Raw genomic sequence first — 23,638 nt, forward strand, 5'->3', positions numbered from 1 at the left:
AACAATTTAAACTAGACACACACGCACAAGCACACACACATTTTTGAAGTGTCTTTAATTTCTTTGCCATTTCACATAAAGAATATTAACACTAAACTTTCTACAAACTTAAATCAAAATAAAATCCTTGAATTACCAAAGCATGCTGAGTGAAGAAAGCTCTATATGTAGCTTTATTTCCCTAATGTTGAAATAAAGCAAAGAAAAATTCACTTCACTAAAGAAACTACAGGCTGTAAATATTAAGTTAATATGAATACTGTAATCTACAAGATCACCAAACCTATTAAGCCACCACTTCCCTTAGAACATACATACTTTATTCCCATCTCTATTCTTCTAAACTAGCCTCCAAAAAATTTTTCACTATGTAACTTAAAATTAATCAAATCTTCATATTCAGACATAACTACCAATGATAAAAATCAACAGGGCCAACTCTAGTCTTTCCTCCTTACTATAAGCTAAACCGATAACTCTAAGGCTTTCCCTGACAATTACAAGCATATTATGAATACTCACAAAATAACCACATATCTGAAATACTAACCTTTTTTAAAGGGGGAGCTTTTGTCCAATTTTCCTACAAATTATGCTGTCCTCAAAATATGCTCTATTAGGAAATTAGAAAATTCCACTTAGCATTTTGGATAATTCTGACGTCAGTGACAGTAAATTTCTTAAAATTGCAGGTAAGATTTCAGTTTTAAAAACAGACACCCCCTAACCCTAATCTGTTACCACCCTCAAAGCCTACCTCTTATTCTTGTATTTCATCTAATTCTTCCACTACTTTCCTTCACCATGTTTATCTCTTACTTAATTATCCTTATTACAACCAGATGATGCTATTTTAAAGAATTTCAAGCTGCAAAATAAATAATATACAAATAACTCCTGGGCGATGGTGGTGCACGCCTTTAATCCCAGCACTTGGGAGGCAGAGGCAGGCAGATCTCTGTGAGTTTGAGGCCAGCCTGGTCTACAAGAGCTAGTTCCAGGACAGGCTCCAACGCTACAGAGAGACCCTGTCTTAAACAACAACAAAATAACTCCTTCCAATTTAGCCAGGTTCTGGCACACACCTTTACTCTCAAGAAACAGGCAGATCTCTGTAAGTTCAAGGCCAGCCTATTCAACAAAGTGAGTTCCAGGACAGCCAGGGCAACAGAGAAACCTGTCTTGAAAAATCATTTAAAAAACAAAACAAAACAAAAAACCTTCCAATTTACCTTAATTCAAAGTTGACATTAAAACGGGGAAAACAGAGGATCTAATTGTATAGAATAAGAAATACAGGGAGGAGATACTAAGTGTTTTGGTCATTTTCACTAAACTAATTTGTAGAACTTAAGAATAAAAAAGGGTAATGAGAAAAATAGATGAATATTGAATCAAAAATACCATAATACCAACAAATATCACTGTTAATTTCTATAAGACACCCTCCAAAGAATTTTGGTATCTTGGACAGCCCAACTGCTACCCAGTTGGGAGTTTTCTTGGGCTGGAAGTATAACTCAGGAATACAGTACTTGCCTAGCATGCACAAGTCCCTGAGTTCAGTTCCCAAAACTGCACTCGTGTGCACACACACACAAACACTCCACAATGCACAAACACAGAGAGGAAAGAAGAATAAGAGAGACAGAGACAGGGGAGGCCAAGTTTCCTTCCAGTTAACTTACAAAGTGTTATTAGTGGCTGCCATGTATTGTCATTTATTTCCAAACTTCAAAAGTATCATCTTGATTTTGTGGTCATCACTACCTACCCTAAATTTAGAAAGTATGAAAATGAAGAATCTGGCAAACTTCCACATTCCACACAAATCTTGCTAGTGTGTGTGTATACCCTCTACCTTTTCTCTGCTCCAAGTAGGAACACCAGAACAAAGAATCCTTTCAGAAGACAATGGTTTCTCAAAATAGTGTGAAAGCATCACCATGCTACCTCTCAGTCTGTCCCTGCAAATTAACAGCTCAGTACTTCCAAACTCAAACCTGGAGCTAGCCCCAACACGTCCTTAACCATAAAGGAGACCACCATTTCACGGTTTACGACTAGAAAAGTGAACACTAGGCTAGGGTGGCCTACACGGCAAGACACTATATCTCTCAATAATAATTTTTTTTTTAAAAACAATGAACTTTTGACAAGTATCAAACTACACCCCATTTGCTACTTCCCTACAAAAATAAGATGCTGCTTGGGAGCTGGCACACACCTTTAATCCCAACACTCAGCAAGCAGATTTTTATGAGATCGAGGCCCACCTGAGCTACAGAGAGAGTTCCAAGACTGCCATGTCTACACAGAGAAACCCTGTCTCCAAAAATAAATAAATAAATAATAACAATAATAGTAGTAAGCAGCAGTAGAACAAAGTACTCAGCTTCTCTTAAATTTAACTCAAGAGAAAAAAAGCAATCCTTAGTACTGAACAACTTCTGTTTTTCTTATTTTTAAATAACTAGAGTTTTGTCACCTTCACATATAGAATATTTTTTAGTACATCAACAATGTTTAAAAGATTTTTATTAGAATAAAAAAATCAATTCTTAAATTTTTGGTTCTTGCAAATGTTAACTATTTAAATGGAGTTACAGCACATCTCTATTTTTACACAGAACCTGATAGAATAAAATAGCAGTAATCTCATGAAAAGTGTCAAACTTAAGAGACAGAAGCCGGGTTCTCTTCACCCTCACCAAACTAGTCTTGTGAACTTGTCTACAGGTATCACTACTTTCAACTACAGCACATAAGGAATAAATCATGGATCAAGGATGAAATCCAGGCATTTGACAACAGCAAACGCACTCAAATCAGAATGCCCAATACTATTATGCAATCCCTGACAGAAAACTTACCCACAAGTCTTTTAATTCCTTCTCTAGTCTTCATAATTTCATATCACAACAACACACACAAATTTGCCATAACAAATTTTTAACTAATGCATGTTATAAATGTTGCACAGAAACCTTCTGATTTGTCTTACCCCGATCTGTTCACACTTAACTGACTCACATTTTCTTCCCAGAACAACATAATTATTAAGAGCTTGGTACCTGGATCTGGAGGGTACCAGATCGATACCTAACCCTATCAGTTAGCTAGGTGACACTGGACAAGTAATTTAACTTGTCTGTGTACCTACCTCCTAAAATGGTTCAAAACTTAAGACTGAATGCATGTGTTAGAACAATATACTGTGTACATTATTCAACCTGTGCTAGCAGTTATAGCTTGTAACTCATCAGCTTTATAGACTCAATCCCTTTAAAAATTACATTTAGAACACATTTAGAAACAAAAAAAAAATCATTTCTTTCACTGAGGCTATTATCCAAAATAAGTGTAGTTTTAAATGTGACTCTAAATTTTAAGATATGTAAACAACAACAAAAAAAGACATTTACCAAAACTTAGGAAAAAAAATATCGCAGTTAGCCATGAATCTTTCAAAAACGTTTCAAACAGGTGAGATTCAAGGCAAAATTCAAATGTAACAGACACATGAGAACAGACTGACAATGTGAAAACAGCTAGAAAAGCAACCGCAATCTGTTGTTTACCTGGAAGTGGAATTGGCATGCCAGGAAGGGGAACACGAAATGGAGGAACCATTACTGGTGGAAAAGCAGGTATTGCTGCTGCTGGCTGAGGTACTGAATGAGGAACAGCAGGAGGTAACGTCTGGGGGTGTGGCTGGGGTACAGTTTGCACAGGTGTGGCTGTAGGAGCAGGAGTTGAAACACTAACTGTAGGCGTGGCAACTGAGACAGCAGAACTTGGAGTCTGGTCCTGTGTTGTTGGTGCTGATAAAAGAGAAAACACACATCACTCCTTCAGGAACCTTTTTACCGTATTCACCTATCACTCATTCATGCAGCATTTAAAGGCCCATTATCCCATACACTGCAGAAATGTTTCACAAAATCCATCTTCAAGAAGCTTGAAAATAGTCAGCAAAATGAAATTTAAGCAAGTAGTAAAAGAAGCAGGAGGGAAGGCAAAAAGGACAGAGCAACAGAAGTGTTCAGAAAAACGCAGGTGACACTCGACTCCTAAGACACCAGCCTTGAGTAAGGAAGTGTCACAAAGTCTGTACTTCTTTGCTGGGTAGGACAACACTTATGCAGACAAAATGGAGTTGGAAAATGGACACCACTGCGTATAACTGTGTCTTCTCACACTATTAGCATAATTTCATAAATGTAAACAAAGAGTTCATGTGATGAATTAACACAGGAAGAAGAGAAGAAGGGAAATCAATTACATTACCGGAACTATCTAAGCAAGTAAGAACAGAGGAACAAGAATGTGCAAACAATTAAACTGTAGCTATGAATGAGTAGACAGAAAACATCTCACGCCTTCTTTAATTATTTCAAAATTTAAGAAAATATTTTACATATTTCCCATCTACAGTATATCCAGGTGAATTGTAAAATTCAGGGTAATCTGGGTTCTGCTAATACATTTTTAATTATTTAAAATAAAACACTTCATCTCTTGAATTCACATTTAAAGTAGAAATGATCAAAAAAAGGTCTATAGTTCACATTTCTAAGGTTTTACCTCATTCACTAAAACATAGTATTTATTTATAACTTACCTAGTTCCAAATAAAATCCACTGTGATAGTTCACTAGATTTCAGTCATTTTTTAAAGAAAGGGAAAGTATCAAACTCTATCTATATTAGACTAAGAATAAACTTACCAAATTAATAACAGTGCTTTTCCAATCTTTAAGCAACTTCAATTCTAAATAAAAGCACAGAGCTGGATACAAACCACCCAACTGTACTGTCCATCTGACAACAAAAATCTGTCCATTATCACTTTCTTGCTTCTAAAAATGAAAAACTCACTTAGGCTTAGAAGATGTGAGTAATTTCATACTTGTTAATGAGGAACTCACCTTGGCTAAATAGACAGCAGGGCCAAACAAGTATCTTCAGGGGCCCAGGAATGAAATGTTGGTCTAGCATAGACCTAGCCTTAGGGTACAGTATGATATTAATATAATTTATAACAGTGTGAAAAATACAAAGTACATGCAACATTTGCCCAGTCCCATAGATCCACCATCAACAACTGTAGACCAGTATAATGTCTATTCATTTTCTTCCCAATTTCTCTGAGAAATTGACTTTATGATCAGTTTCCATAAACTTTCAAAAATTGAGCTTTGCTCAACTTCAAGTAAAATAAATCATTTGAATATTTAGTCCCATGTACCCACAGATCTATACTCTAGCTTACAGAACTAATTTTAAAGTATTACTTGTATTCATATTACTAAAATTATGTTCCAAAGCACCAATGCCAGAAAAATGAGTTTATAGGGACATAAAAGTTCAAGCAGAAAAGATTACAATCAAGGAGATGGCAATAGTATGCACTCATCTTTCCACAGCAGGGTAGTCAAAGGGAAACCTGGGAGAAAGGCAATCAATAAGTTCCTATGAGTTCCATGTGCTCAAATAACTACCAACGCGCTACATCTCAACCCATGCTTTTTAACCCAGGGTGGGATTCTACCATTGCAAGTGACCATGTAGAGAAGGTGGAGAAATAGTGAGACTAGAACCACAGCACCAGAAAACTCACACACACAACATAAAAACTGGTACTCTAGCAGCGAAGAGAGCACTGACTTTGTTATCTTATGTTGAGAATAAAGGTCCTTTCAGGACAATTACAGCAGCAAAAGTTGGAGCACTCAGAAAAAGGAGCATACACAGGACAACTAAAATACCTACATAACCACACTCCTTAAAGCAAACGAAGTACCATCCTTCCCAAGCCATCAGAGAGACCTTAAGTAACAGGAGGCTCCATAGAGAGCTATATTGCCTCTAATACCCTGCTCCCATTATCACCATGAACTCCATAAATCACTGGCAGGTTTCTGCCTTGAACACTCAAGCATAAAAACCATAAGCTAAAAATCACAACATAGTTAGGCAGCACAACTTTCCTTCCATTTACATCTTATACTTATAAAACATCTATGTTTTCCTGTTTCATACATTTCCCCCAGTTTGTCTAAAAATACTAAATAATGTCTAAAAAACTGTCTCCAGGCGGGATTCATTGCTAAGCAGTAGAGTACTTGTCTAGTATGCATAAGGCCCTGGGTTCCATCACCAGGGCTGGGGGGAGGGAGAGGACATATATGCCTATACACATACCTTACTTCCTCAATCAATAAGGTACACTCAAATTTGAATCCATTATGATTATATATTTCAGTATTTTTTTACACTACTGATTCTTAAGCTTCTAAAGTTACCAAGTATAATGTGTGGCTTGTTTTTCTCATCTATTGTCCAGACAGTAAAACAACAGGAATACCCCGTATAAGGAAATCTAGTCAGTGCAATGCAGTAACAATGATCACGCCAAGATTATTTCAAGAGTTCTGGCCCAGTCTGTTTCCAGAGTGAGACCACCAACATACAGAATAGTTGTTTAAAAAAAAAAAATTCCTCTTCAGCCCTTATATGTGGTATGTATACATTCTTGTTTTTATTTTTATTTTTTAAAGTTCTAAGTCTTGGGATGTAACTATATACTTGAAAATTTTTTTCCTTCTCACTGTTTCCCCTGCATTTACAAATAACTTACTCAGGGCCCACCATCTCTAAAAAAGTAAAATTCCTAACAGCCTTCTCACTTCAGTTTCACCCAGACCTAGCACCTAAAGAACATTCCAGAACATCTGTCTGATTTTTTTTAAAACTATCCATCCCCTGGGCTTGCTCTCACGCAGTCTATTGACCAATATAAACTGTCCTGTCTCAGGACCTCCCTGCCAATCCCATAAACCACATCAGTCCTCATTTGTTGACCTTTGTTCAAGTCTCAATTAAAAACTCTATAAAATAAGGTCGAACACAATTTGTAATTCCCTAGTCACTAGTGTTAGTCAATTAAAATAGCTACACTTTTACAATTTAACTTCAAGAACTACACTTGGGCAAGTAAGAGTATGTCTACTCAAATGCCTGGTTTTCTCTAACTCAGAAATTTTAATGTCGAAACATTTTAAGTACCATCAAAGGTAATGCCAGAAATTACCTTTTCAGAATACAGTACTTATTTGGTTTTACACCCTAAATACAAACCCACACCAGGACAGTACTCACTTGATACTGTCTGTGCAACCGAAGTAGCAGTTGTTGTGGTAGCTGTCGTAGAGGATGGGGTGGACGATGGTGTTGAAGTAGACACTGCAGGAGCTGGGCTACTGGTTGTAGGGGTGGGGGCGCCTACTGCCTGCGCTTGCACTTGTGCTTGGACTTGTGCCTGGGCCTGGGCTTGAGCTTGCGCCTGGGCCTGAGCCTGAGCCTGGGCCTGGGCTTGGGCTTGGGCCTGGGCCTGAGCTTGGGCCTGGGCTTGGGCCTGGGCCTGGGCCTGGGCCTGCGCCTGGGCTTGAACCTGCGCTTGGGCTGCAAGCATAGGTGTCAGTTCTGATTGCTGAATAACCTTTACTCCATCTGGCTTGGTCCACGCAGATTCACGTGTCCGAGCATTGTAGTAATAAACCTGCAAAGGAACGGGGAAAAGTGATAATCACAATATCTGATATTACAAATAACGTTACTATATTTTGTCTTAAAAGATTTTTAAAGTAACTTTAGAGAAGGTTACAAAATACTCATATGAGTCTATGTGTCTATAAAATAGAAAGGAAAGCTAATGTAGTATTTTGCAAAGGAAGTTAACAAAGAAGGCCTGAGACTACAAATAGAGGAAAGCCTTGCTGACAATATTGGCCGTTGACTAGTTATGTTCAGAACTGGACTTGATGTTGCTATGCACTGTGCCTAAACTGTGTATGCAAATGATGCAGCTATGCTGAAAGTCTCTTTTCCTTCTGGGAGTCTGGAATTTTAGGAAATGCCAGACTAATGGTACTGTATGACCAACCTCTAATAAAAACCCCACAGAAAACCTCTAGGCTCAGGTAAGCATGCTGCTAGAAAAACTTCTTATGTGTGGCCACCACTCTCCTCTGAAGAAAATGAAGCACACATGGTTTCATTCCTTAAGAGGACTGTGGTAAGCTGAGGTACATTTCCCTTAGGTCACATTTTACCTCAGGCACCTTCTCTGTTAGTTTTGTATTCTTTCACCGTAGTCTCAGCTACTACAGTTCAACTACACGCTGAGCCCTGCTAATGATTCCCATGCCTAAAGATAGTCTAGAGAATCTGTGGTACATCATTTAAAATACAAGCCTCCATGCAACCTTATAACTCCAGCAAAATCTAATGCAGCCAGTTCTTCTGGAGTTATAGCCTAGCCCCTGCTGGAGGCTCATTTTTAACGAACAGAAGTACTACAATCTCAATCTATCAAATTTTCCCTACTTTGGCACCATAGAAATAACAAGCTGAATATGTTTTGTAATTTACCTTCCCATCTGGAGTTTTGTTTTCTACCCATATCTCCTCAGTGGGAGGCAGTGCTGGGGCACCAGGAGCAGTCCCAGGAGGCATTCCTGGTGGGAACATCATACCTGGAGGAGGAGGCATGGCTCCCATGGGTGGAGGCATAAAAGGTGGTCTCTGTGAATACACAAGAACAATATGGTCACTTATAAACTCCAGGTTATTATTAAATTATACCTCTACACATAAGCAAAGAACTATAAAAGCAAACAGTTGTCTGCTCAAATACATTTGGCTACTGCATAAGAAAAATGATTAATCTTTAATAAAAATGATTAGTAACAAAAATGTCAAAATATTGACAGGTGCTAATTCTAGGTTATACCATCATGGGTAAACTTTTTGTTCTTTATATTTCATTGCATTTTTCATAAACTGGATTGCTTTAAAAGAAAAAAAGTTGACTTTTTAGAATGTTCTGGGGATTTTTTTCCATGTTTTGTTTTTGTGGTGGTAGGAGTTGAACCCCAGAGCCTTGTACATGCAAGGCAATTGTTCTACTCCTGAATTATATCCCAAGTCCCTATGTTTAAATACTAAGCTTATCAATGACCTAAACTCATTCACAGTAGCTACTAACAAACATTATTTTACAAAATCACACAGCAATAACCCTTCATTATTTACTTCAAGAAAAATGTAGCTATATAGGTATTTTCCTATCCTATTTTTCCTATAATAGTAATAAAACTAATTTTAAATGTCAGTGAGTGTCACAAATACAGAAAACAATTGTCCACTCTATCTTCAGGCTTCTTTTATTCTGGTCTGGTGCTGGCACTGGGAATTGAACTCACCCCTGCATGAGCCTCTCATCCTACTCTTTAGTGGAAACCTTAGAAATAACAGAGTCCACAGAACCTGAAAATTCCTCCACTGTCATCAGTGACTACTAACAAGATTTCACAAAGCTGCATCTGAAGAGAAGTTGCTGCTTCTTCTGATACCTAGGGGCTTGGTAACTTTAGCATAATAAAGTACTCTTTGATCAACTAAGTTTACACTATGCATCAGTTTCAGAAGTAAAAATAAAATGAATATTGGGACTGCCATTTTGAACAAGGATAAAAAGATGTTGTCTATAATTTGAATGTAATATAAAAATTCAATTACCAAAACCAACTTAAGTTGGACAAGGAACTGAGTGCCACTTTCCTGAAAGTACCCTCTACCCCACTTGTTTCTGTTCCATACACAGACCAACAGACTCCATTTATAAAAGATCTACCCTAATGTCCCATGAACCCTAAGCAACAAATAATTCAGCGGATTTAATGTAAAGCAAAACAATTATCCATCAAGACCAAAAGCAGCATCACAGCATTTAAGACATGTCACTCCACTACTTACTGACTACATATTGTAATAATATTCAACTAATAGTTTTAAATCAACTGCACTAGATCAAATGTATATATAGTAAATTTATAGTCACTACTTAGAAAACTGGATTTTTGTAACTTCAAGTAAATATAATGCCACATCACTTATAGACAAGCCTCCAACTAAATATGAGTTTATCATATTTTATATGGTGGTGCATGTCAACAATTCCAGCACCCAGAGGTCAGTCTTGGATATACAGTAAATTCAAGTCCAATCCAGCCTATGCTAAACAGCAAGTCCCCATCAAATTCAAAAAGAAAAAAAGAGAGAGAGAGAGAAAGAGAGAGAGAGAGAAAGAGAGAGAGAGAGAAAGAAAAAAGGGAAAAAAGAAGGAAGAAAAATAAACACCTCTTTGTACATTACGAGGGAAAAAAAGAAAGAAAAAAACTGAAATCTAAATCTACTACCATTCTCCAAATTCTACCTCAGGATCATTTCAAGAAGTGGACAATTACTCAATATTATATTTATACATCTCCATCTATTATATACTTGCTAGCAACATAAGCCATGAAAGAGAAGCATCCTCCAGTCAGTACACTAAGATGTGAAAGTCTTCTCACACAGCAGACAGGTTACAGAAGAGAACCCAGTTACTGAGGATAAACATAAACTAGTCGTCAAGGCAGGTGTGTTAATGGTCTTCTGTCACCACCCAACAAACTCCCTGCTAACCTCCCGTATTAATAACTTCACGTCTCCTTAAGTGTCATTTTCTATAGTTCTACAGTTCAAGTTGAAAACTTGAATTTTTGTTAGATGAGATCTCTCACACCTATATTTAAGAGCTAAGGCAGGAAAATCACAGTAAATTCAAGGCCAGCCTGAGCTATAGAGAATCTGTCTCCAAAAAATAAAAAAACAGAAACCGAGTCAATAGTTAGGTATGTTTGCTCCTCTTCTAGGGAAGCTAAGCGTGGTCTCCAGTACCCATGTCCAGTGGTTCGCAGCATCAGAAGGCATTGGATACCCACCCCCATCCCCTACCCCCCCCACTAAAATATAAAACATTCAAAAATTAAAACATTTAAAAAATCAAATAAAATCTTTAGGTGCTGGAAAGATGGCTTGGTTTCCAGCACCCACACAGTGGCTTCAACTGTCTTTAACTCCAGATTCAGGGTATCAGATACACGCTTCTGGCCTCCGTACATATACATACATGTAGGCAAAACTCATACACATAAAGAAGAATCTTTTAACAAAAACAAATAGAATCAAGTTTTTAAGACAAAATCTATATATAAAATTGATTCTGATGCCAACCAAGAAATGGCAATCTGTATATTCTTTACCTGGAGGTGTGGTGGGCCCATGGGTGGAGGTATTCCTCCTGGGGGAGGCATTGGTGGCATATTAGGATCAAAAGGAGGCCGTCCAAAGGGGGGTCTGGGTGGTGGTGGAGGGCCTCTCATCATGCCGAAAGGAGGAGGAGGTCTCATGAGAGGTGGCGGGCCTCGCATCACTGCATTTGGTGGGGGAGCTGGGCCTCGGAACCTCAAGGCCTGCTGTTGAGCCATCCTGTATGGAAGAACAGTGAAGAGTTTCTCAAAACTACAAAAGTAGTTAATACTAAACTAGAGCAATTTTTAAAGGGCTCAAGTGCAAGCAATAGTTGAAAAGCCATTATTCTGCAACTGCATGGTAAAATGAGATGTGAATGAAGATAAGGAAGGAAATTTAGATGATTTTAAAATATCTTCCCACAACAGTACATATAGTCATAAGGTGGACTGAAAAGCAAATCAGAAAATTAAGCAATACCAGATTATCATAATTAACGTTGTCTAAGGATATGACTGAGAGGAACACCCCACATATTCCAACCAAGAGTATACAACTTCAATCTAATAATAAATATATAATGTTTTGGGCAGTGAAAAGACTCAACAGGTAAAGGCACTTACTGCCGAGCCTAGTGCCCTAAGTTTGATTCCCCAGATCCGCAAGGTAGAATTAAAGGGTTAAAGATGTGCAGCACCAATGCCCGGCTTTTTTAAATTGTTTTTTTTTTTTTTTTTTGAAACATGGTCTCTCTACATGGCTCTAGCTGTCCTAGAACTAACTCACTACGTACACTGGAATGGCCTCTGCTTCCTGAGTGCTGAGATTAAAGTTTTTAAGGGAGGATGGAGCACTGGTGAGATGCTCAGCAGGTAAAGGTGCTTGCTGCCAAGCCTGACCACCTGAGTTTGATCCCTGGGATCTACATGATAGGATAACAAATTCCTGCAAGTGTCCTGACATCAAGGCACACACAAAAAATATTTGTAGCGAGAATTTTCTTTTTATTGGAAGAGAGTAGAAGTAGCTTAAGACACTTCAAATATTGTGCACTTTCCCTTCACTGTACCCTCCACCACAAGCTATGGTCAATATCTCAGTGTAGTCTCTCCACGGCATTTGAGTAAATAACTAATAAATAAATAGCTAGGTGGTGGTGGTGCACGCCTTTAATCCCAGCTCGAAAGGCAAAAGCAGACGGATCTCTTTGAATTGTAGGCCAGATTGTTCTACATAGTGAGATCCAGAATAGCCAGGGCTAACAACATAGTGGAACCCTGCCTCAAAAAAAACAAAAAACAAAAAAAAACCAACCACAGTACTATTATTTACCTTTGCCTCGAGTGATTAAAAAAAAAAATCCCTAGAAGTGGTGCCAAGGTGCCAAGGAGTATGCTATGCTCTTCAAATACTGCTGGTTTGGTAACACTTCTATGAGAACATGAGGTGAACACTGCCATTATCCCCATTTTATGGTAAGGACTAGGGCACACAAAAGTGAAATACCGTATCTGTGGCCAAGGCCCTCACAGCTGGTTCAATGGTTAAGCAAGAATTAAAATGTCAATGTCCTATAAACCCTTTCAGGGGATTCTGTTCACTCATTTCCCCAGCACACTGCCAGGTCTAGACACAGTATGGCCCATTGAATACTCATATGAGGGGTTGAGAGATGGCTCAGCAGATAAGAACACTGGTTGCTCTGAGAGATTTAATTCCTGCACCCACATGGCAGCTCACCACTCTCTTCAACTCCAGTTCTAAAGGATTCAACAACACCCTCACAGACATACGAGCAGGCAAAAGACCGGAGCACATGAAATAAAAATAAGTAATTAAAAAAATACTCATATGGCCAGACATAGTGGTGCACACCTTTAAATTCAAGCACTTGGGAGACAGAGGTAGGCAGATCTCTATGAGTTTGAAGCTAGTCTGTTAAACAGTGAATTCCAGGACAGCCAGGGATACAGAGAAAAACAAAACAAAAACAAAAAATCCTACTCATACGAACCAATGAATACTTTAGTGATACTATACAAAAGCTGCCATACAAGAATGAGACACAGAACCTACAATAATTATTTTTATTACCGCCAGACATGGTAGTTATTGCCTGCAATCCTAGCTATTCAAAGACAGAGGCAGATCAGGCATAACGATGCAGGTCTTTAATCCCAGCACTTGGGAGGCAGAGGCAGGAGTATCTTTGCAAGTTCAGACAAACCTGGTCTACAGAGCAAGTTCCAGGACAGCCAGGGCTACATAGAGAAACCTTGCAAAAAAAAAAAAAAAAAAAGGAAGGACAGACGGACAATCAAACTACATAGTGAGATCTTGGGGGGGGGGCAATAGATCATGGGCAACCCAAGACCCTTATCTCTAAATAAATAATTTTTTTAAAAAAAACTATTTATAAAACTTCAACTTGCCAAAGTCAATTACAGCACCTAGATCTTCTAGGTAGCTAAACTAAGTCTGCACATTACACACAATCTAAATTTCCATACCCAAAAAACTAGATTAACAATAATATTCTTTCTCTCTTTGGAGTGGGGGTTGGTTTTTCTATTTGATGGTGCACACCTTTAATCCCAGCACTCAGGAGGCAGAGACAGTAGGATCTCTGGGGAGTGTGAAGGCAGCCTGGTGTACATCTACAAAGCAAGTTGCAGGACAGCCAGGACTGTTACACAGAGAAACTCTTGTCTCAAAAAACAAACAAAAAAGAATGTACCTTAATATCAAATATTCTTTTGGTGAACCTTTCCTTTTTCAAAAAACCTACAGTATTTCTTTCTTTGGAATTCATATCTCCTACCCTAACTTAAAGTCAAGCTTTAAGCCAGGCGGTGGTGGTGCGGTGGTGCGAGCCTTTAATCCCAGCACTCAGGGAGGCAGAGGCAGGTGGGTCTCTGACTTCAAGGACAGCCTGGTCTACAAGAGCTAGTTCCAGGACAGCCAAAGCTACAGAGAAACCTTGGCTTGAAAAAAAAAAACAACCAAAAAAAAAAAAAAAGCAAGCATTGAGCCTCTAGAACCACGAAGCCATACCCGCTCTGTTCATCAGGCAAGTTACATTAATTTCCAAGTCTGAATTTCCTACCGCAGAAATGAATGCAGACTGCAAATGAAAGCTACCCCACAGTTCTGCTCGATGAGATAACCCTGTGAAACAATTTAAGGTACTAGCCAACATACAGAAAATTGTATTAGCACTTTCAATTACTCCCAATGTCTCACAGAGCTTCACCTATATAAATAAGGCACTTAGTTAATTTCCCAGATTTCTGTTTAAAAGCTGCCACTAATTTCCTGCTGCAATAGCCTAAGGTTACTATTTTCTGATGCCAGTTACATGCAGAGCATGTCCTGAGATCTTTATATACATTACTTCAACACTTCCTCACCCAAGCCTAGAGAGAGGACTAAATAACAGATGAAGCACCTGGAAGAGCAACTACCAGTATGCTTTAAAGCACTAGCCACTCAGTACTGTTATTGCATTAACATTAGTGTCCCATGCTATTAAATTACTGCTGTTGATATTAATGTCAGCTACCCAGCTAGTATCAGGCTGCTCTTATCTGGATGTTGTGGGCATTTCCAGACTCCAGTATTTCTGATCTTCAAATACATCAACTTTATTAAGCTGAAGTTTATGCTTACAGTTCCCATGTTTGGCATGTGCTTCCCACATCCAACTGTTAATCATTCAGACTCAGCCCAAATGTCACCTCAGCCTGTTCCCCACCTCTAGGGTCTGTCTCGCGGGCCTTCTCTTTCAAGCACAGCAAATGCTATGAAGCCCTCCACCACTGACCTTTACTGCCAGTGGCCAGCTCTTTTAGTGCACTGAACTGCGCTCACTGTTAATAGTGCCTATGAGCGGGCACTTCCTCTTCACCAGCATGGTTACCTGGCATTTTCTGTACTCTCTTAATTCTTACAACTCAAGTGAGTTTAATGGCATCTTTACAAAGAAAAAAGTAGCTTGTTACGGCGGCTAGTTTGTAGTAATGCCAGAGTATTCTCATTCCTGTTTGCACCAGCAAGGAAATCCAGGTTTGGGGTACCTTGTCCTAAGTATTAGTAGTAAACAAAGCCCCCCTGCACAAAACTGTCTGCAAGTTACTTCCAGGGCCCTCAACCATAGAATGACATTTGGATCTCTGAATTTCAGGGACTGCAAGCGACTTAAGATCCCACCAACTCACAACATTTTGGATGAAGTCTACGTGCCTGAAGAAAAAATGTCTAATTTTTTTCAAAAGGACATCCTGAAAAATACAAATATATTTTTCTAGAAGTAATCTACCCAGATAAGCAAAATCCTCAGAGAAAACACTTTAGTCGAATGAGCAAGGAACTAAAGATGCTACCTACTTACATACAGGCAGCAAATATTGGAAAACAATCAATTAGCTGGGACCCAAGACTTCGTCCCAGCCCAGCCAACTAGCTTCACAATGCTTCACACCTGTAGAATGGTTCCTCATTTGATGGGGTCAGTTTCCTTTCAAATTTGACCAACCTCAATTAAATGGAAGGTCTTTGGGAATAGAGGACTTTTTCCTTTACTGTCAGGACCTAGGCCAGTAACTGTCACAGACTGCATAATAAGTGTAGTAGAATAAGGCAACCATATCTCAATATTGGTTTATTACCACATTTCTACTACACACTGAATTTCTCAGACTCTATGATAGACACTATTATGAAACATATGGGATGCAAATACAAGACGAAGGCCAGTTTCGGCCATCAAAGCAGCCAGCTTATCATAAATCTAGAGCAGTGCTAAACCCTCTACAATGTTATCTACAAAGCAAGGAGACAGAGTCACAGGAATTGAGGCTGGCCTGAAACCTAACAGTCTCAGCTTCCTGAATGCTGGATTAACAAGTGTTTGCCACCATACACAGATCCATAAGCAACTTCGAAACCACGAAGCTAAGGAACCAAATACTTGCAGCAGGCCATCTAATTAAAGCCTTATTAAAAATCAGTTTTGCAATACTGTCTAGAGTCTAGACTACCAAGATTGAGTTCACAGGACTACTAACTGTGAAGTTGAAGTCGCGCTAAAGTCGCGCTCCACAAGGCTCTGCTAAGACACTGAGACCAGCTAAGGTAACCTCTTGAGACCACAATCAAAAATAAACTTCCTACATCACTGATACTGGAAGACACTGAAAACGCACTCCACCATTCATTACACACGTATGGGGATAAAAAGGGGTCAAGATTCACCTCAGAAATAAGACAAAACCTTGTTCCTGCCAAAGAGGGGAATTTGTGTGTGTGACATTCTGGACCCAAAAGCCATCATTTTCTTCCAAGCAAGACTAATCTCCATTTCCTTAGAAAGTTTCAGTCCTCACTCTAGAAAACATGAGTCCTCGAAACCAACACTGCTGTTTTCCTCTGGGAAAACGGCACGATTCAGAATGGGAGCTGAGTATCTGAAACGGCAATTCTCCCTTACATTAAAAAAAAAAATGTACGGACAGAAAAACATAAGTCACCTCTCTTTCTCTTCAAAAACCACCTACAAAGAGATGGTATTTCCCGGTCACTCCGATCAAACGTTAATCACGGACTGCACAGGCACTGAAGAGAGGAGGTCCCAGAGGAAGAAAGGTCACTGTCTCTGTAGGGCTAACGCGTGGGTAGCAAAGAGCGAAGTGGCAGGCTAGGGACCCAGGCACATCAAGCCACTTCCTGGGTCCACCATTCCAACCTTTACCCGTTCTACCACCCCAACCCCTCTGAGAAGTCCCCTCGATCACTAAGGGGGACGAGTGACAGGCCTGGCGCCGCCTCTGGCCCGCGAACGGAGCCTGCAACCCGTTCAGAGCCGGGGTGAGGATCCGGTGGGGGGGGAAGAGAGCGCTTTCAAGATGCAGCCGTCGCGGCCCAGCAAACGGTCAGGGCTGCGAACCCTCACAAAAGAAACGGAATGGCGAACAAGGGCCGGAGGAAAGCAGGGCAGGCTGAGGAAGGGGGAGCGGGAGGCCGGGCCGGCGCGAGGCCGCGGAGGGCGTGGAGGAGGCCACGGCGGCTCGGGCAGTGCCGGCCGGGCCGGGCGGCGGAGGGGAGCGCCAGCCGGGGCCGCCAGGCGAGGCCGGGGCCGCCAGGCGAGGCCTAAGGCGGAGGCGCACAGATCGGGGATGCGGGCCCCGAAGGACGCGGGTGCGCCCCGCCGCGCGCAGGAGGCCGCAGCCCAGCCCCGGCCCGGCTCTCATTCAAGCCGCCTTCCCTTCCCCCTATCGCCAGCCCCACGCGGTCTGGCCGGCCCCGGACTGCCGCGGCTCCTGTCCCCACACCGTCTCCCGGGGCTCCCGAAGCCAGCCCCAGCCTCTGGGACACCAGCGCGCCGAGATGGGAGGAAAGAGGGCGCCCGTTACCTCAGCTCCCCCGGGTTGAATCGCTCGCCTTCCCCTCCGTCCCCGCCACGCTCCGCCATTACAGACACTCGCGTTCATCTACCCGCCGACCCGGCGTCCCCAATTGGTCGGAAGGGTCGTCAATCCCACACCCAGGAGGTGGGACTACGCGGGATCTATAATCTGATTGGGGAAGCGAGCCATCAATCTTGACGCTAGGCCGGCATTTGCTTGACTATTGGGCAAAGGGCCCGCCGACTTTGAAAGCGGTATTAAGGCTGTCCGTTGATTGGCCGCTCGTAGGCTTCATGGGAAATGAGACGGTGGCAAGGAGGAGTAGGTGGCGCCCTCTGGCGGAGAGAAAAGCTAGGTCCTCCCGAGTACCCCCCGCCTAACGCAGCCACGTGTCTGCGCGGCCCCCTGCGGCCAGAAGTGGAGCCATATTGGCCACTAAGAGCTCAGGCTGAGGGCTTGTGCGTTCTCTGAGCCAATCGAAATCGACCTGGGGCGCACCTGAACCAATTACCAGGTTGCCAGGGAAAGCGGTTTTTCTCTCCCTTGCAGTTTACAAGAAGAGGCATAAGTCCCTAAGCTGTGTATGCTTGTTCTGAAATAATTACAAGCATTAACTACAACGGGAAGGTATTCCAGTTTGTCCACTCAACAGCAGGCTGCTTGTTATATAATTTACTGCATTAAAGTAAGTAAATTGGAGAAGGGAAGCCTCTGCGATTTACGGCTTTAGGATCTCTCCTTCACTCTCAAAGTAAAGCTGTCTAAATCAGCACGGCCTGATGCCAGAAGTAATTATAAGTATGCTATGTGTTTAACTTAAAAAAAAATCGGGCCGGGCTGTGGTGGCGCACGCCTTTAATCCCAGCACGCGGGAGGCAGAGACAGGCGAATCTCTGTGAGTTCAAGGCCAGCCTGGTCTACAAGAGCTAGTTCCAGGACAAGAACCAAAAGCTACGGAGAAACCAGGTCTCGAAAATTAAAAAAAAAAAAAATCGGACACAGGGATTTCAATGGCATAGTGAAAATGACCACTGTCATTACTGAACTCAAATTAATAATAAATTTTACACAGACCTAATATATGTGCTATGCACTATTCTAAATCCTGGCCATGCATTGCTTCTTTTCGACTTTGAAATCCACTAACAGGTAAGTACAAATACTTATAATTTATAAGTGAGAATAAGACCCAGTTGTTAAATTACTTGCTCAACATGTGCAGCTAGTAAATGATACATCTTGGCCTTAAACCGAAGACAGTGCAACATCAAGGTCCCACTGTGGTCCAAAGTGATTCTACCAACTCAAAAACGTGTACTCTAATGGTCGTTGTACCATTATTCACAGTGCTAAAAAAGGAGATGACATCCCTCAGCTGGTACATGGCTTTAAAATGGGATGTAGCCCTATGACGTGCTGTAGGAATTACTACCGACAGTACCATTTAAGTTACCTGCCCACTTGGAGTGGTCTCTTATACAATTTTTGCCAATGTAAAGCACGCGTCCACCCTTTTTTTTATAAATGTGGGATTTGGTTGCTGTTCCTCGTTCCAACAGAGGATTGTGATCTGTGAGTCTACCCCTAAATAAATAACCCTCTATTATACTCAATTCTGAGCTAGTGTGGGATGTCTTTTACGCGTCCTTATTCAATGATGGAATATTTTTCAGACTTGAAATACCTAAAAAAAAAAAAAATGGATGGATAGATGGATGGATGGATGGATGGATGGATGGACGGATGGATGTTGAAAGCTGTATACTAAGTTAAAGAAACCAGACACAAAAGTCCACTGCTGTATTGCTCTATTTATATGAAATGTCCAGAATAGGCAACTCAAGAGACAGATTCAGTTATTGTAAGGAAGTGAATCTGAGGAACTGAAAATGGCCACTAATGGGGTTTCTTTTTATTTTATTATTTTTTATTTTTTTAAAATATTTTTATGGTTTATTTAACTTTATTTTATGTGCATTGGTGTGAAGGTGTCAGATCCCCTGCAACTGGATCTTCAGACAGTTGTGAGCTGCCATGTGGGTGCTGGGAATTGAACCCGGGTCCTCTGGAAGAGCAGTCAGTGCTCTTAACCACTGAGCCATTTCTCCAGCCCCTGGGGTTTCTTTTTATATGATGAAAATGTGAGATTAAATGTCATGGGTATGGTTGCACAGTTATTATTTTATTTTTTTAAAAATGAAAACAAACTACCCTTTTTCATTTTACATATCAATCCCAGTTCCAACTCCCTCCCCTCCTCCCAGTCCCTCCTCTTTCCTCCACCTCAGCCCCCCATCCACTCCACAGAGAGGGTAAGGCACATTGCATTGGGTAGGTCCAAGGCCCTCTCTACTGTATCTAGGCTGAACAAGGTATCCATCCAAAAAGAATGGGTCCCCAAAAGTCAGTACTGTGCTGATAATTTTATGTCAACTTGGCCAACGAGCTAAAGCCATCTGACAGGAGGGAAACTCGATTAAGAAAATGCCTCAGGCCTGGAGATGGCTCAGTGGTTGAGAGTACTGGCTGCTTTTCTAGAGAAGATTCAATTGCCAGCACCCACAGGGCAGCTCACAACTGTCTGTAACTCCAGTTCCAGGGGATCTGACACCCTTATGCAGCATGCATGCAGGCAAAAACACCAATGCACATGAGATAAAAATAAATCATTTTAAAAGACTCATCCATGGTGGGCTGGGGAGAGGTCTCAGCAGGTCAGGATGCTTGTTGTCAAGCCCGTGACCTGAGTTCTGGCCTCAGGACCCACATGGTGAAATGGAGGTAGCCAGCTCCTGATGAGCTGTTCTCTAGTTTCCATATGCAGGTCATGGCACGCTGCCTACCACCTAGATAAATGAATGTAAAAAATAATCCTCCACTACAGACAGCTGTGTGTTTGTCAACTATGTCCACCCCCTCCATATCTTCCCTCTCCCTCCTTTCTTCTCCCTCCTTGAGAATTTTAAAGCTAATCCTCATATTAGTGGTTCTCAACCTGCAGGTCTCGGCCCTTTGGGGTTGCACACCAGATCCACATTATGATTCATAACAAAAGCAAAACTCCGGTTAGGAAGTAGCAATGAAGTCATTTCAGGGTTGGGGTCAGCACAGCATGAGGAACTGAATTAAAAGGCTGCAGCATTAGGAAGGCTGAGAACTACCGAGTAATTTTTGTGTCAACTAGAAACTATTATTAATTTGCGCATTGAACTGTTTGTTGCCTTGCACTGAGCTACATTCAGGGAAATGGCTTTAAACAACGTGAACGTGTCCCTACTCTGAGTCTGTATCCAGCTGCTGGTTGGAGTTACTTCTAGTGACCTAAGTCAGTGACTTTCTTAGATACTTAGTTCTCAATTGCTTGATTTAACCCTGTTTGTTTCATGAAAGGTAAGTAAAAGGGCATGGTAGTAGTATTGCATATGATTGTTACAAAGACTACTTGGATAATGTGTAGAGATTTGAGCATCAGAAATGATGTAGGTGGGTCTTCTATCTGTAGTGAGGCAGACGCCATGATTCTTTGACCCGAGACAGATGTAGGCTAGAATCTTTCCCAGTAAGCCACCACCTCGTGGTGCTACACTGATTATTAGAAATGGGTTAATCAAGATGTGATAATTAGCCAATAAGAGGCTGAAATAATGGGCCAGGCAGTGTTTAAATTAATATAATTTGTGTGTTGTTATTTCCAGGGCTAAGCTAGCTGTGCGGGAGTCAGGCAGGACGAAAAGCAGGCCTGCTCACCTCTCATCACTACAAATGGCGCCCAAACGTGGATAACTGAATCCACAGAAAGCCTGGGAAAACTTGGGAAAGAATAAAGCATGTTTTCTTGGTAGCAGCAATTTCTCGGGTCTGGTCTGCTTGCTAGAGGCAAGCAAGTGCTCTCATCTAAGAGAGGCTTCCTGACTCAGCTTTAGCTGCAAAACCCTGCAGCTCTTTTAAGAGGTCCTGCCATGAAACACTCAGTGTTCATGAAAAGCTGAATGCATGCTTTTCGGTTTTCAGCTGTAGCAGGAAAAAAAAAGCTGTGCCGTTTTAAAATGCCCGCTTTCTGGGCCATCCTGCCAGGGCAAACTCTGACTCTTTCAGGCAGGCAGTCCGGTTGAGTGTAGTCTGTAAGCAGAATGCTGCAGCTTGCTTGTTGGCAGGGACCTTGAAATGCCATAGAGTTGTGGCAATAAAAATGGCTACAGCCAGTATCTCCGCCACGAGGCTGGAAAGGTAAGGAATGGACTGGATCTAGCCGTCAAAGCCATGGCTTTAATCCTCTCCATAAAGACTCATGTGGTCAGAAAAAGAGAGATATACAGTAAAGAGAGATTCAAAGACAAAGGAAACCTCTAAATGTTTTACAGTGTGTTAAAAATATGTGCAGGCTAAAAGTTAAAGTTCTTAAAGTTAAAAAAAAGAAAGAAAGGGAGTAGTTGGGTGTAAGTGGCACATACCTTTAATCCCAACACTTGGGAGGCAGAGGTAGATTGACCTCTGTGACTTCAAGGTGTGGTAGCACACGCCTTTAATCCCAGTGCCTGGGAGGCAGAGACAGACAGAGTTCAAGGTGTGGTGGCAATCACCTTTAATCCCAGCATTGATGAGGCAGAGACAGATGGACCTCTGCAAGTTCAAGGACAGTCTGGTCTACAGAGTTATTTCAGGACAAAGATATACAAAAAACCTGTCTCAAAAAATAAAAGAAAAAATAAAAGAAATAGAGGTTAATTAAAGTTGCATAAAGATGGAAAATACACAGAGAATCTTGATACTGTATGCTATTATGCTCTCTTTGAATTGTTTGAATGCTGAGGAAGGAGCAACAGCTGCTAAAAGATATTTGTTTATAAATGCTGCTGAATTAATCCCAGATAGATATTTTGAAAATACCTTGACTTCAAAATTGGGATCTAAGGTTATGATTCTTTGGAAAAGTCCTTCTTTTGTTTTCACAGAGGATGAGACCCTGTGGATTGCTTTTATCCCAATATGATATGATAGACCATGCCCTCCTGAAAGGTTGCTGTGAACACCCTCAAGAAATTACTTCACTCAACTGCTGACTGAGATGAACCTGGCACACAAGTTACACCATAAAAGACCTGATCAACAGCACCCCCATTCAGCATGAAGCAGTTTGGAGAGAAATAACTGCGCCCATATTCCCAAATATTGTTTAATAATGTTCTTTTACATTTAAAATGATAAAGGAGAATATGATAAAGTCACTATCTGCTGTGTCCTGCAGAATGTCTTATAGACTCTTTCATGAATCAGGAACCCTGAAAGACCATCTCACCTTTAGGCAAGTTTAGCAGTCCTCTCTCTGCGGGTTCTTTGTGTCCAGTTTATGCAATAGTCCAAGCAAGAGCAGTTTCTTGCCCAAATGGCTAACCAACTCTATAAGTAGCCTCTATAAGGAATATAATATATATTCATATATATTACTATATATGAATAATTTACATTGGTATAAATTTTGCTTTATTGGTATAAGATTAAGGTCAATTTTGTTATATGTATATGTATTTCTGATCTTGATTAAGGTATTGTGATTGTGTGGTTCATTTAAAAATATAATGTATAATTAGGAAATATAGGTTGTTAATGGATAATCATCAATAATAGTCAAGCTTGTAGTCATATTAGTTAGATTTTCTGGATATATAGAGATATATTTCAGTTAGATAAACATTCTTCATATCTTTCAAAGGCTACAGAATATGGCATTTTAAATGTCTTAATAACTTGGGATTGTTCATGACAGTGAGACACATCTGCTCCTGACAGCACCAATCTACTTCAAGAGGAAGATGGGCATCGAAGAGGCTCCACCCCGAACACAAATCAGCTCCAAATAGAAGAACTCAATGATAGACCTGAAGTTCTGAAACAACTTCTAGAAGAAAAAGTAAGGAATACCTTTTAGGATGTAGACACAGGTGAGGACTTTCTGCCTAGAACTGTGGGTGCTCAGGAAACATGAGCAACAAAACCAACAAGTGGGGCTTAGTGACAGTAGCAGCTCCTGGACTGTAAAGGAAACATGATAGACTGGAGAGACAGCCTACGGAGTGAGGGGGGGAAAGCTCTGC

General features: G+C 40.9%; 1 protein-coding gene across 5 annotated transcripts in view; it reads right to left on the reverse strand.

Annotated features, from left to right (window-relative positions):
- The window catches only part of Tcerg1 (transcription elongation regulator 1), a 49,777-nt gene extending 32,113 nt beyond the window's left edge, over positions 1–17,664 (reverse strand). For 2 of the 5 annotated variants that reach the window (XR_012910296.1, XM_075968747.1), the window contains exons 1-5: positions 17,553–17,640; positions 11,154–11,379; positions 8,437–8,589; positions 7,165–7,564; positions 3,582–3,824 (exon numbers count right to left, since the gene is read on the reverse strand). Coding sequence is in view for 4 of the 5 variants with exons in the window: in XM_075968747.1 (XP_075824862.1) it covers positions 3,582–3,824; positions 7,165–7,564; positions 8,437–8,589; positions 11,154–11,379; positions 17,553–17,611 (1,081 nt within the window). In the remaining variant the exon portion in view is untranslated. Of the gene's footprint in view, positions 1–3,581; positions 3,825–7,164; positions 7,565–8,436; positions 8,590–11,153; positions 11,380–17,552 lie in introns of all 5 variants that reach the window. The other 3 variants (XM_075968745.1, XM_075968746.1, XM_075968744.1) reach the window with 3 other exon arrangements.
- Positions 17,665–23,638: the final 5,974 nt, after the last annotated feature.

The sequence above is a fragment of the Microtus pennsylvanicus genome, chromosome 4, assembly GCF_037038515.1.
Source record: "Microtus pennsylvanicus isolate mMicPen1 chromosome 4, mMicPen1.hap1, whole genome shotgun sequence".
Taxonomy (NCBI): Eukaryota; Metazoa; Chordata; class Mammalia; order Rodentia; family Cricetidae; genus Microtus; species Microtus pennsylvanicus.